General features: G+C 55.9%; 1 protein-coding gene across 2 annotated transcripts; it reads left to right on the forward strand.

Moving 5' to 3' along the window:
* The first annotated feature begins 11285 nt into the window (after positions 1-11285).
* LOC103633545 (uncharacterized) lies at positions 11286-13024 on the forward strand. Of its 2 annotated transcripts, none has more exons than XM_008655227.3 (3): positions 11286-11681; positions 12522-12558; positions 12676-13024. In XM_008655227.3, the coding sequence occupies exons 1-3, from the start codon at positions 11580-11582 to the stop codon at positions 12912-12914; spliced, it is 378 nt and encodes a 125-aa protein (XP_008653449.1). In that variant the 5' UTR covers positions 11286-11579; the 3' UTR covers positions 12915-13024. The 2 variants fall into 2 exon arrangements, with proteins under 2 accessions (XP_008653449.1, XP_020396897.1); XM_020541308.2 differs by having other exon boundaries at positions 11466-11681; positions 12465-12558; positions 12676-13008.
* The last annotated feature ends 231 nt before the right edge of the window (positions 13025-13255 follow it).

The following is a 13255-nucleotide window of genomic DNA, read 5'->3' on the forward strand; positions in this document are numbered from 1 at the left end:
TAACATTCTCTCACTATTAGTGTAACTTAAACAAAGAAGGGACAAAACTTGAAATTTATGTGGTTTAGTCTTGTTAGTCACCTATTGAGAGACTAGAGATTAAAACAGTTTAGTCTCTATTTTAGTCCCACTGTTTGACAATTTAGAGACTAAATAAGAGTAAAATGTATAAACTAATCTTTAGTCCCTCAAACTAAATGGGCCTTAATCTCTCAAATGATCCCTATTTCCGAAGACTCCCTTTGATGAATGGCAGTTACATAACCACTCCAAGGCGTCCAGGATAACAACCGGCTTCTCCTGCTTGTTCGGCTTGAGGAGCACTACCCATCTATGTAGATAAGAAATAGCGTCATACAAGATCCCAGCAGAGCTATTCGAAAAACATTTTTCTACTGCCATTTTATTGCGATTTCGCCACATGGCCCAAACCAGGCCAGAAAGCATAAAAAGATTGAAAGAGTAGGGTCTTTATGCAACTGAACGACAATCTTGTTGTCAAACACCTCCTCCATTGATCTAGGCAGGGTAATCCAGCCAATGGCCACATTCATGCTGCCCCAAACACATCTCGATAGGACGCACTGGAAAAAAAAATATGGTCAATCGATTCGTTGTTCCAACATAAAGCGCGTAAGGCACTTCCTTTCCAACCATTTTTTTTCAGCACCATAGCTGCTTGAACTTTTCTATTACAAAGTTGTCACATGAAACTTTCCTATTACAAACTTGTCACATAAAAGCTTTGATTTTTAAAGGCACCATGCACTTCCAGATTTTTAATATACTTTTTTCCTAATACCCCATCAAATCTAAATCTATACAATGATTTCGTGGTGAACTGGTGAGACTTATTGAAAGTAGCCTAGAGTAGAGGTGAATATGCTAAACCTGAAAATTATCACCACAAACTTCGAGATAATGTCAATTCTTTCAACTGGTGCATGCCAGTTCAACTGCTATAAAGGCAAGTTGAGCTACTCTGAACCAGTTCAACTGCTAGAATAAATCTAGGCTTTGAACTATGAGGAAATACAATGATGGATCTCTTAGAATGGAAAAACGCGAGGGATAAACTAAGTGTGGATGGTGAGAAATATGGGAGTTAATTCACCACAAGATCCACACGGCGAATAAACCTATATGCCTATCTTGCCAAATAGAAAATCACAATCACGGATCCAAGCAAGAACACAAGACACAAGATTCTATCTTGAGGTTCGGCCACACCACAAAGGTGTCCTACTCCCCGTTGAGGAGCCCATAAAGGGCAGGGTCTTTTCCAACCCTAATCCTCCACAACCCGACCACCAAAGTCAAGGGAATCTTTTCTCAAGTCTACTCACAAGATCTGTGAATACAAACTTCTTGGGGTCGTCCACAAATTTGGAGACTCCCAAGCAACCTCAATCCGTCTAGGAACTTTTAGAGTTCCAAGAACAACAAATATCGCACAAGAGGTGTTTGCAACAAGCTCAAGAGATGAGAATGAGAAGGAAGAGGAAAACCAAATCCGAGGGACACAAGCACAAACCTCACACCAAATGGGCTCCTTCAATCGATTTGATTTGAGAGCTAGATCGGGTGTGAGAGAGGGAGAGTGCTTTTGTGTCAAGTTAGGTGAGCAATAAGTGTGGGAGCGACCAGGGTAAATAAGGAGAGAGGTATGAGGGTTTTTTATAGAGTCTCCTCAAAAAGAGCAGTTGGACTCGATATTTCTGTGCAAGGCTGGTTGAACCGCCCCTAGGCTCGGTTCAACTGCTTGGTGGCAGGCTGACAGTCAGTCTGCCAGACTGCAAGTCAGACTGGTCAACAGGTCCTGACACCGATTGAACCACCCCTAGGGCCGGTTCAACTGCCTGGTGGAAGGCTGACAGAAAGTCTGCTAGTCAGAATGGCAGACTGCATGTCAGACTAGGCAGTTGACCCAGAGACCAGTTGAACTGCCCCTAGGGCCAATTCAACTGGTATTGACCAAAAAGTTCAGGAGAGAAAACCAAGGTTAAACTGGCCCGGAGGTAAGTTCAACTGGTTTTGATCAGAGAGTTTCACATTTGAAGTTAAGTTTAACTCAGCTGAAAAAGCTCAACTTAGCTGAAGAAGCTCAACTCAGTTGAGAAAGTTCAACTCAGCTGAAAATGCTCAACTGCTTTTCAACAGGAACACTCTCCGTTTCTCAATCCTAACAGCAGCCGCATACATAGTGTTCAAAGAATTTTGGTTTTTAAAATAGATTTTGAATTTAGAGGCTTGATCAATAGCAAACACTATTACCTGTGCGAAAACTACTAAGGAAGAAATAGATTCTGCAACTTAAGATACATATAAAATTTTACATGATCGTCACATTGAGTCCTTTCAAGGCACCATTGATGTGTTTGCTTTGTCCTTGAAACTTCCTTTTTCCAAATCTCAACTAAAGTTGTTACTCCTTTTATCTCTGTAGACACTGAGTATACACTAGGAGCAAACTTGTTAGTACTCTTATTTATTTTGTCATTAAATTACCAAAACCTTTAGTCAGGATTAATAACACTTACACTTATCAAAGGCCCAGATTACTGGACCCTCCTCTTGAGAAAGAGAGCACTCTTGGAGCTCAAGTTAAAGCTCCTCCCACAATGTAACTTCTAAATCAGTGAGAGGTCTAAAAAAATCCAAATTACACCCCCTCCTCCCAACATCCTTGTTCGAGGAAATTTCAAAAAATCTGGGGTATTTAGTATTGGAGAGCGAATGAACAGTCGTCGCTACAGTAAACCCTAACCCTAACAGATATATACCCCTAGTGGGCTGTGGGCTAGGCCCATGTACACAGATAGCTAACACCCCCCGCAGTCGAAACTCTAGCCACTGCAGATGTTGAGACTGGATCGGAAATCCGTGAAGACCACCGACGGAAGCCCCTTGGTGAAGACGTCGGGAACTGTGAGGTGGTCGGGACGTGAAGGACGCGAACAGCTCCACAAGCTACCCGTTCGCGGACGAAGTGGAGGTCGATTTCCACATGCTTCGTGCGCTGGTGTTGGACGGGGTTGGTGGAGAGGTAGACGGCACTGACGTTGTCGCAGAAAACCAGGGTGCTCGTGGTCAGCGGACTGTGGAGCTCGTGTAGGAGCTGACGGAACCAAGTCGCCTCGGCCACGCCGTTGGCCACAACGCGGTACTCGGCCTCGGCGCTGGAGCGGGAGACAACCGGCTGGCGCTTCGACGACCAGGAGATGAGGTTGTTGCCGAGGAACACGGCGTAGCCCGAGGTGGACCGGCGCGTGTCGGGACAGCCCGCCCAGTCGGCATCGGTGTAGACGCGAAGTTCCATGGTGGAGGACTGGCGTAGAAGGAGCCCGAAGTCAAGAGTGCCCCGCAAGTACCGCAGAATCCGCTTCAGTGCGGTGAGATGCGGCTCTCGAGGGTCGTGCATGTGAAGGCACACCTGTTGGACGACGTAGGCGATGTCGGGCCTGGTGAAGAAGAGGTACTGAAGGGCCCCGGCAAGACTCCGGTAGCCGGTGGGATCGGCAACCGGGGGGCCGATGGCGGAGAGTTTGCCCTGTGTGTCCACTGGAGTCGCGCAGGGCTTGCATTCAGCCATGCCAGCGCGGTCGAGGACGTCGACGGTGTACTGCCGCTGGTGGAGGAACATGCCCGGGGAACAGCGCTCGACGGTGATCCCCAGGAAGTGGTGGAGTGTCCTGAGGTCCTTCATCGCAAACTTCCGCTGGAGATAGGAGATGATGCGACGCAGAAGCTCGGGGGAGGAGGCGGTGAGGACGATGTCGTCGACATAGAGGAGGAGGTACGCGGTATCCGAATCATGACGAAGGACGAACAGGGACGTGTCCGACTTGGCCTCGAAGAAACCCTACGAACACAGGAAGGTGGCGAAGCAACTGTACCAAGCCCGGGGTGCCTGCTTGAGGCCGTAGAGGGACTTGTTGAGCTTGCAGACCATGTCGGGTTGAGTAGGGTCAACAAACCCAACCGGCTGGGTGCAGTAGACCGTCTCCGTCAGGGTGCCATGGAGGAAGGCGTTCGTGACGTCGAGTTGGTGGACCGGCCAGTCCCGGGCCAGCGCCAAGGTCAAAACAGTCCGGATGGTGGCAGGCTTGACCACCGGACTGAAGGTCTCGTCGAAGTCGACCCCAGGGCGCTGGGTGAAGCCCCAGAGCACATAGCGGGCCTTGTACCGCTCCAGGGACCCGTCGGCGCGCAACTTCAGCTTGAAGATCCACTTCCCGGTGACCACATTGGCACCAGGGGGAGCAGGCACCAGGTCCCAGGTGTGGTTGCCTGAAGGGCCTCGTACTCCACTTCCATGGCGCGCCGCCACTGTGGGTCGGCAAGCGCACCACGGACAGTCGTGGGTACAGGTGGAAGAGCTGAAGAGGAGGTGGCAGAGAGAATCAGGCGATCAGGCGGCCGAAGGACACCGGCCGCGCGGCGGGTGACCACCGGGTGGATGTGGCGAGGATCACGGTGGACGACAACGGGGTGGTAGGGCGTGACCTCGGCGCGGGAACGAGCCGGGGTGCCGCGTCGACCACGACGCTGGTATGTATGGATGGGCTCGGTGTAGCGAGACGGCGGAGCAGGCACCGGTGTCGCACTGGGCTGTGCGGAAGACGAAGGGGACGTCGAGGCCGCACGTGGCTGTGCGGGGGAGGGCGGGGCAGACAGGGTCGCAGGGGACGGCGAGGCCGCACGTGGCTGTGCGGGAGGGGGCGACGCAGGCAGGGTCGCGCGAGGCGACTCCGGGAACGGCGAGGCCGCACGTAGCTGTGCGGAGGAGGGCGGCGTAGAGGGCGTCGGGGCCGCACGTGGCAGTGCGGCGGGGGGCGGCGCAGGTAGGGCCACGCGAGACGGTGAAGTGGGCGAACCAGCGGGGAAGGGAGGCACGATAGTGGGAGAGACAGGGTCGAGGTCGAGGAGAACGTCAAGGTCGGTATGGGAGGCAGTGGGGGCGGAGGAAAAGGGGAAGTCCGACTCGTCGAAAACAACGTGACGAGAGATGAGGACTCTGTGAGAGGCGAGGTCAAGACACCGATACCCCTTATGATCGGGAGAGTAGCCGAGGAAGACACAACGAGTGGAGCAAGGGGCGAGCTTATGAGGAGTAGTAGAAGCGAGATTGGGGTAGCAAGCGCACCCGAAGACTCGAAGATGGTCGTAGGAGGGATGGACACCGAAGAGAGCGAAGTAAGGGGTGGGGTGGGCAACCGCCTTGGTGGGGAGACGGTTGAGGAGATAGGTGGCAGTGCCGAGGGCCTCAGCCCAGTAAGAAACAGGAAGGGAAGCCTGGAAAAGGAGAGAGCGCACTACATCGTTCGTCGTGCGAATCATCCGCTCAGCTCGGCCGTTCTGAGGTGACGTGTAGGGGCAGGACATGCGGAGGTGGACGCCACGAGAGAGGAAGAAGTCACGGGACACATTGTTGTAGAACTCACGCCTGTTGTCACACTGGATGCTCCGGATGGTGCGGCTGAATTGAGTGGAGACCCAAGCGAAGAAGTGAGACAGGGTGGGAAAGGTGTCGGACTTCTGACGAAGAGGAAAAGTCCACAGATAATGCGAGAAGTCATCAAGAATAAGTAAATAATACTTATAGCCAGAAATGCTGATTACAGGGGATGTCCATACATCACAGTGTATCAGATAAAAAATGCCTGCTGCTCTAGAAGAGGAGATGGGGAATGGGAGCCTAACATGGCGACCTAACTGACAAGCATGACAGAGGTCCTCAAAAGATCCCCTACAACCAGAAACGGAGGTGTTGCTAGAGAGCTTGGACATCACATCACGACCGGGGTGACCGAGACGACGGTGCCAAGTCACAGAAGAGGCGGCGACTGCAAGAACAGGCGGCGCAGAGGTCGATGGCGGGGAAGCAGGCAGGCGAAGTGTGTAGAGCGGCCCGAGGTTGTCACACCGAGCGAGAAGGGTCCTGGTGGCAAGGTCCTTCACAGAAAGACCAAACGGGTCAAACTCCATGGAACAAGAGTTGTCAGTAGTAAACTGACGGACGGAAAGAAGATTTTGAATGATGTGGGGAGCAACAAGAACGTTGGATAAACGAAAAGGACCGGGAAGGACCGCGTCACCAACAGAGGTGACGGGAAGGGCAGAGCCGTTTCCAACCACGATAGAGGACGGAAGGGAGGGGTGGGGGGGATAGGTGGAAGACAGAGTACCTGCGTCCGGGGTGGTGTGGTAGGAGGCACCGGAGTCAGCCACCCAGTCAGATATGGAGGTGGGTGGGGCCAGCGTCATTGTGGAGAAGGAGTTGGCGAGAGACTGCGTGTCCCACCCATTGGTCCAGGGTCCCCACACGGGTGGAGCCGGAGGCCCTGGGAGGGGAAGGAGCCCCTGCTGAGGCTGGGGAGGTGCCGAGGGCGCCGCCGGAGGAGGAGTGGCAAGGAAAACCTGCTGAGGGGCGACGGGGCGAGGGGCCGAGGTGCCCGCGGACGGCCCGGGCCACATCTGAATGGTGCTAGTCCACGGGTTGTAGAAGGATGGCCACTGGGAGCCACCCGGGGAATGGCCCCGGCTGCCGCGGCCACTCTTGCGACCACGGCCACGACCACGACTGCGACCCCCCCGGAGCCAGGAGGCTGCCGAAGGGATCCAGACGGCGGGAGGCCGGAGTGCGGCGAAGAGGATCCCCCTGGAGGCAGAGGGGGGAGCCCGAGGAGCGCTGTAGAGCGCCGTGGCGGGAGCGACCGTCGCAGTGGCGGAGAGGCGAAGCTCCTCGAGAAGTAGATCGTCCTTGGCCTCAGCAAAGGTGGGAAAAGGCTTCAGGCGGGTGAGGATGGGCGTCACACGATCGAAGCGAGGGCTCAAACTGCGGAGGAGGTTGAGCACGAGGCACTCGTCGGTGATGGGGGACCCGATGGTGCGAAGAGTGTCCGCCATCGTCTTCATCTGACGGCAGTACTCGTCCACAGAGAGATCGCCCTGAGTAAGCTGATGGAAGGCAGTCTCGAGGTACAGAATTCGAGTCTGGCGGTGGCCGAGGAACTGGGCCTCAAGAGCACCCCAGACCCAGTGAGCAGTGGCGTCCGGAACGCGAACGATGTCCTGAAGTTTGGCCGTGAGGGTGCCATGAATCCAGGAGAGCACCACCTCGTCCATCAGAAGCCAATCCTCTGACGGGTCAGGGACCGCTGAGAGGACGTGGTCGGCGAGGGCGTAACGGCGAAGGGTCTGCAAGACCTGATCGCGCCACCGGGGGTACTGAGTGGAGGCCGGCGCAAGGACGTCGGTGACGGTGGCCCGGATGCTGGTGAGGGCCACCGCCTGAGCATGAAGAGAGGCGCGAAGGGTTGAGGCCGGGGCGGGCGCGGGCGCGGGCTCGAAGGTGTCGACGCTGTGGCGAGCGGATGTGGGGGAGCCATCCGGCACGCCCTTGCCAGCGAGACAGTGGTAGGTCTCGGCGTACTGGCGCTCAATGGCGTCGACAACCGCCTGCTCCTGCTCGAGAGCACGGGCGGCGTCCTGGGCCCGCTGGCGAGCAGCCGTAACGACCGCCCGGGTGGCGGCGAGAATGGCAGCAGCGTCTTCCGAAGGAGTGCGCAGGGAGGAGATGATGGCGGACGGCTGACTGTAGACAGTGGTCGGCAGGGGGCAGCCACGAACGGGGCCCCCGCCAGTCGTGGTGACATGAGGAAAATCGAGCGCCAGCAGTTGGGAGCGAAGGAGGGCGGCATCCGGTAGGGAGAGTGCAGGAGCCGGCGGGGACCCGTCGTGGCCAGGGGCTGCCGCGAGGGTTGCAGTTTGGGTCGGCATGGGCGGAGGTGGCTCGACAGTGGGAGTGCAGAGCCGGGGACAGCGGGGAAAGGGGCCGCAGGGGGCGCAGTGAGGGCCGAGGGCGCGCTGGCCGCAGAGGGAAAGGCCGCGACGGGCGCTGCGAGTCTCGGCGGCGCGCCGGACGCATGGGAGAGGGCCGCCGCGAAGGGTGTGCCGGCCGCAGGGGAGAGGGAGAGGGCCGCCGCGGTGACCGGGAGGCCCGGTGGCGTGCCAGCCGCGGGGGAGGGGGCCGCCGCGGGGGTGGCGAGTCCTGCAGGAGCGCCGGCCGCAGGGGAGAGGACCGCCGCGGGGGCGGCGAAGCCCGCCAGGGGCGCGGCGAGGGCCGCCCTGTAGGAGAGAGGAAGGGGAAGGGGAGGGAAGGGGTCGCCGGAGAAGGGAGGGGGCGGCGGCCGACCGGCCATGGAGAGGCGGCGACGGCGGCTGGAGGGGTGGGGTGGCGGCGGCGGCTGGACCTAGACCTCTGATACCATATTGGAGAGCGAATGAACAGTCGTCGCTACAGTAAACCCTAACCCTAACAGATATATACCTCTAGTGGGCTGTGGGCTAGGCCCATGTACACAGATAGCTAACATTTAGTTCTTATTGGGACCTCTCCTAGCCACGTGTCCTTCCAAAAAAGGTGCCCTCCCCATTATTTAGGGGGTGTTTGGTTTCTAGGGACTAATTTTTAGTCTCTCTATTTTATTCCATTTTAGTCCCTAAATTACTAAATATAGAAACTAAAACTCTATTTTAGTTTCCCTATTTAACAATTTATGAACTAAAATGGAATTAAGTGAAGGGACTAAAGTTTAGTCCCTATAAACCAAACACCCCCTTACTTTGTTCACCGCTCCCCACTGGAAAAGATGCTTCACATTGTGTAGTCCTTTCCAGAACCGGGACCCTCTTTGTTTTGTTTTTGGAGAGGAAGAAGTTATTTTCGGACATATACTTGGCTTTAAGAATTTTGTACCACATGTATTCAGACCCTTGATTTATCTTCCAAATTCATTTGACCAACAAACATTTATTCATAAGCATGGTGTCAATAATTCCGAGACCACCTTGGTCTTTTGGTATGGACACCATGTCCCGACCCATTTTGCCATGTGGTATCTTAAGTGACGCTAACTGCTCTCCGAATGTGCACCATGTAATCATCTTAATGTTGTGCCCGCGGATGTAAATCATTCTGATGCAAAATTCGAGCTAGGATTTCACTAGGTCGCAACTGCATGAAATTCTCATAGCTGTCTGAATGGAATTTTTTAACTCCCATTTCGCTTTGCGATGATACAAACGGTGCCTTTTCTTCTGTGCTTACCTGCCTGACGTTGCACTTTCCAGACTAATTTGATCGAGACATCAATCGAGAAATTCCATCTCGACCTGAAGACAGTTCTTGAAAAACTTCATCTCCCAGCCTAGCCCCTCGGCCACTCGGTATATCTCTTCCCTCTGCGGGTGCGTCGTGTCGTCCGACGAGAACTTGTGCAGGTGCAGGGAATCGTTGGCGCCGCCCGCGTCCACCCAGCTGAACCCGACCTCCTTCTTGACGCCCATCCCCCGCATCTTCCGCCGCACCCTCGCCACCGCGCCCCAGTCACCCTTCTCGGCGTAGATGTTGGACAGCAGCACGTACGCGCCGGATTCCGTGGGCTCTGTCTCCAACAGGACGCCGGCGACCCTCTCGCCGACGTCCGTGTTGCCGTGGATCCTGCAGGCGCCCAGCAGGCTCTGCATAGCCGAGACACTCGGCCCGGAAGGCATCTGCAGCATGAGCTCCTCAGCCTCCTCCAGCCTCCCCGCTCGGCCTAGCATGTCGACGACGCACGCGTAGTGCTCAGGCCACAGCTCGGCGCCGTGCTTGGTGGCCATCGACTCGAAGATCTCACGGCCCAAGCTGGCAAACCCGCTGTACCGGCAGGCGGTGAGGACAGAGAGCAGAACCACGCCGTCAGGAGTCACACCGGAGCGCGCCATGTCGTTGAAGAGGCTCACGACACCATCGTAGTTGCCGTGCTTTGAGTTCGCCGAGATGATCGCCGTCCAGGCAATTAGACTCCGGTGGACGGTCTCGCCGAACGCCTTCCAGGACTCCTCCAAGCTGCCTCGCTTGGCATACAGGTCGATGAGAGCACCGGAGACGTACTCGCTGGCGCCGAGCCCCAGCTTCAGCGTCTGGCAGTGGTACATCTGTCCGTAAGCCATGGACACGGTCTCGACCGCAGTCACCGCGCTGAGGATGCTCGCGAACGTCGTCTCGCTGGGCTTCGTGATCTTCACCATTGACAAGAAGGCCTCAAGCGCGTCCTGGCACATCTCGTTCTGGGCATAGCCGGAGATCAGAGCGTTCCAAGCGATGACCTCCGGGTGAGGCATAAGACCAAAGATCATCTTGGCATCATCCATGCGCCGCAGCTTGGCGTACATGGTGATGAAGCTGTTCGCTGCCGCCGGCTTATCAGACAGGCCGGTCTTGATGCACACCGCGTGGACCATCTGCCCTTCCCTTGCCGGGCAGTGTCCTGGCATAGCCGACAGAATGGCCACAAAGGTGACCTCGTTCGGCGCCACCCCATCTCGCATCATGCCGTTGAACAGCGAGACGGCGTCCTCCCTGTCCATGGACATTACCGTGGTCCATGAGACGACGTCGCGCTCGCCCATGAACTCGAAGAGCCTCCGGGCGCAGCCGGGAGTGCCGCACTTGTAGTACATCGCGACAAGCACGTTGGCGATGGAGACGTGCCCCTCGATGCCCAGCTTCACCGCGAAGCCGTGGATTTGGCGGCCAAGCTCGAGCTTCCCCTCGCCGCCACACGCTGAGATCACGCTGCAGACCGATATCCGATCGGGCCGCACGCCGCCGTGCTTGAGCATCCGAAGGAACACCCGGATGACCTCCGCCGGACACTCGCCGTCCTGCGCGAGGCCGCAGACCAGCGCGTTCCAGGAGACGAGGTCCCGCGCCGGCATCTCCTCGAACACCTTGCGGGCCGCATCCAGCGACGCGCCCCGGGCGTAGGCCGTGACGAGCGCGTTGCCGACGAACACGTCGGCGGCGATCCCCGCGCGCGACACCAGCGCGTGCAGCTGCCGCACGAGGCGACCCTCCCCGCGGCCGGCGGCGAGCGAGAGCGTGACGGTGAACGTGATGGCGTCGGGCCGCACGTCTCCGGCCCGAAGCATCCGCGCGGCGAACGCGAGCGCATCGTCAGGGTCGGGGGTCGCGGAGAGGATGGTGTTGTAGGAACTCGTGTCCCGGCTCGGCGCGGCGGCGAACACCCTGGCGGCCGCGGCGAAGGAGTTGCCCTTGGCGTAGCGCGCGGCGAGGGAGTTGGTGACGGGCGCGAAGGCGGCGAGGCCGGAGATGACCGCAAGGGCATGGAGCGCGGGCAGAGCGTCCGGGCCGGAGCGCGCGACCGCCGCGGAGAAGGCGGTGGGGGAGACGGGGAGGCCCGCCTGCAGGCGGCCGCGGAGGGCGGCGAGGGGCGTGGCGGCGCCTGCGGGCGGCGGGTGGGGAGTTTCGGCGAACGGGTGGTGGGCGGTGGAGAGTGGGTGTGGTTTGCCTTTGGCCGTCGCGCGCGCGGGGCAAGGCAGAGGCAGAGGCAGCCGCCGCAGTGGCATCTAGAGACGAGGCGCCCTATTGGTGGCTGGACAGTGGACTACTGGACTCCACGACCAACTCCTCCCAACTCAAACGACACGGAGGGAGAGCTCTACTCCTAATAATTCCACGGGCCGCTTCCTCCTCCTGCCGGCCGCTCCGTCTATTGGTGACCTCGCCCATGGCGTGTGGGTGGCTTCATCCTGTCCCTGCAGGGGCCGCCACGGTCGCCGCCCTGTGGCCGTGCTTCCTTTCCCCGGTTCGTCAGAGCTTCACCAAGGAGGTACTGGCTTCTATATACATTTACCTGTTTCGTGGTTGGGCAATTCGTCGAACAGGTTGTAGGTGGTGTCTGGTAAGAGCTGCTGCGATTGTGATTCGGTTCTTCTACTCAAGAGTTAGAGTGGATGGCGTGGAATTGTGGCATCGCCTTGTTGAACTTCGGAAAGTTTGAGCCACTATCAAACTGGGGCTCAAATGATTTGGATAACCTGCGTGATTCAGGATATGCTTTTAACCAATGCGGTACATAGGTCAAATTTTTGTTGTCGTTGGAGTGAATTCATGGATTTCGGCCGTCCAAAAAGGATGATGGATGCATTTTTCATCTTGCTAATGAATTGGCATTGTGTAGGATCCATTGGTTGGAACTTTGGAACACCTAAAATCACTCAAATGCCAGTTGCAGCTTGTGACTACTTATATCCTAGCTGTTCCTATTTGCCCATTGCAAATTCACAATGATAAACCATGTCCTTGTCCTAGTTGCGAACAATCCTTTTTATTTGTGCTCCTCGTAACTGTGTTCCCTTGTACTGCTCTGCATATGGAACCGAACAATCCTTTTGGTTTGTGTGTTACTCTCATTGCGTTTGCTTGTACTGTTCCGTGTATGCCGTAGCTCCTTATCAGCATATCTTGCAATACATATATAACCAAAAGTTTCCTTTCGTTTCTGTGTTCATCGCATCTTGTTTCCTTGTACGGTTGTGCATATGCCACTCGCAGCATGTTATCAGCATCTCCTGTAATAGAACACTGAATCATGTTCCTGTTATTTTCAAAGGCTACCGTACTGTTATTTCCTATGTCTGAATTCTCAACTTCTGCCTCTGATGAGCAGCTAAACCAATTCCAACGTTGGAAGCTACCTTTGAACGGTAAGGCAGTTCATTCTCCAGTCATCACAAGCTAGAAACATCAGTGTCAGGGTGGTTGTTCTAACTCAAACCTTGGAGCTCACATCAGCATCTCTTAAAATGAACTTGTGCTTGCAGCTGCCAAGTCGCAGAGGGAGTCATGGAACCTTGCTGATCGCTCAAGTTCAGGATCTTCTGAAGGAGTTGCTGCTGCTAGCAGACCCGCAGACGCTCCCACTGCTCAGAGTGCTCTGCCCATGACACGTAGCGTGGATGCGGTCCCAGGTGCGCCTATTGTTATTTCTGGATACTGGACTGGCCCCGGTGTAGATGATGGCTGTGGTAGTGTTGAGGCCGTGCTCCAGAGGATTGCATAATGTTTTCGCTTGCGGTTAACTAGGGCAATTGTAACCTGTGTCAAAGCAACAACTGGACCATATAAGGTTATATTTTTCTTTATTCAGAGCTCTATTTTCCCTTGGGGTTAGTTCTTTTCTTCGCCATTACGTCGCTATTTTCAGTGCACCCAACATCAACAGCATACAGGTGAATCATTCTATTTATCTTTAGTCTATGAGGGCATGTACAGTACAGTGGTGTTTAATGTGGAGTCTCTTAATGTGTTTAAAGGGCTTATTTGCAAAAAAATCTTAGAGCCGTCTCTCCGTGAAGAGACGCCTCTGGCTCGTAAACCAAGTAGCAACAGACGCCTCACTTC

This window comes from Zea mays, chromosome 7, assembly GCF_902167145.1.
Source record: "Zea mays cultivar B73 chromosome 7, Zm-B73-REFERENCE-NAM-5.0, whole genome shotgun sequence".
NCBI lineage: Eukaryota > Viridiplantae > Streptophyta > Magnoliopsida > Poales > Poaceae > Zea > Zea mays.

What these genes read in the sequence shown, in the direction of transcription:
- LOC103633545 (XM_020541308.2), top strand. Translation starts at nt 11,580, where the DNA reads ATGGCGTGTGGGTGGCTTCATCCTGTCCCTGCAGGGGCCGCCACGGTC. An exon ending in GTCAGAGCTTCACCAAGGAG is followed by an intron (nt 11,682 to 12,464) that starts GTACTGGCTTCT and finishes TTATTTTCAAAG; the next exon opens with GCTACCGTACTGTTATTTCC. An exon ending in TTGGAAGCTACCTTTGAACG is followed by an intron (nt 12,559 to 12,675) that starts GTAAGGCAGTTC and finishes TTGTGCTTGCAG; the next exon opens with CTGCCAAGTCGCAGAGGGAG.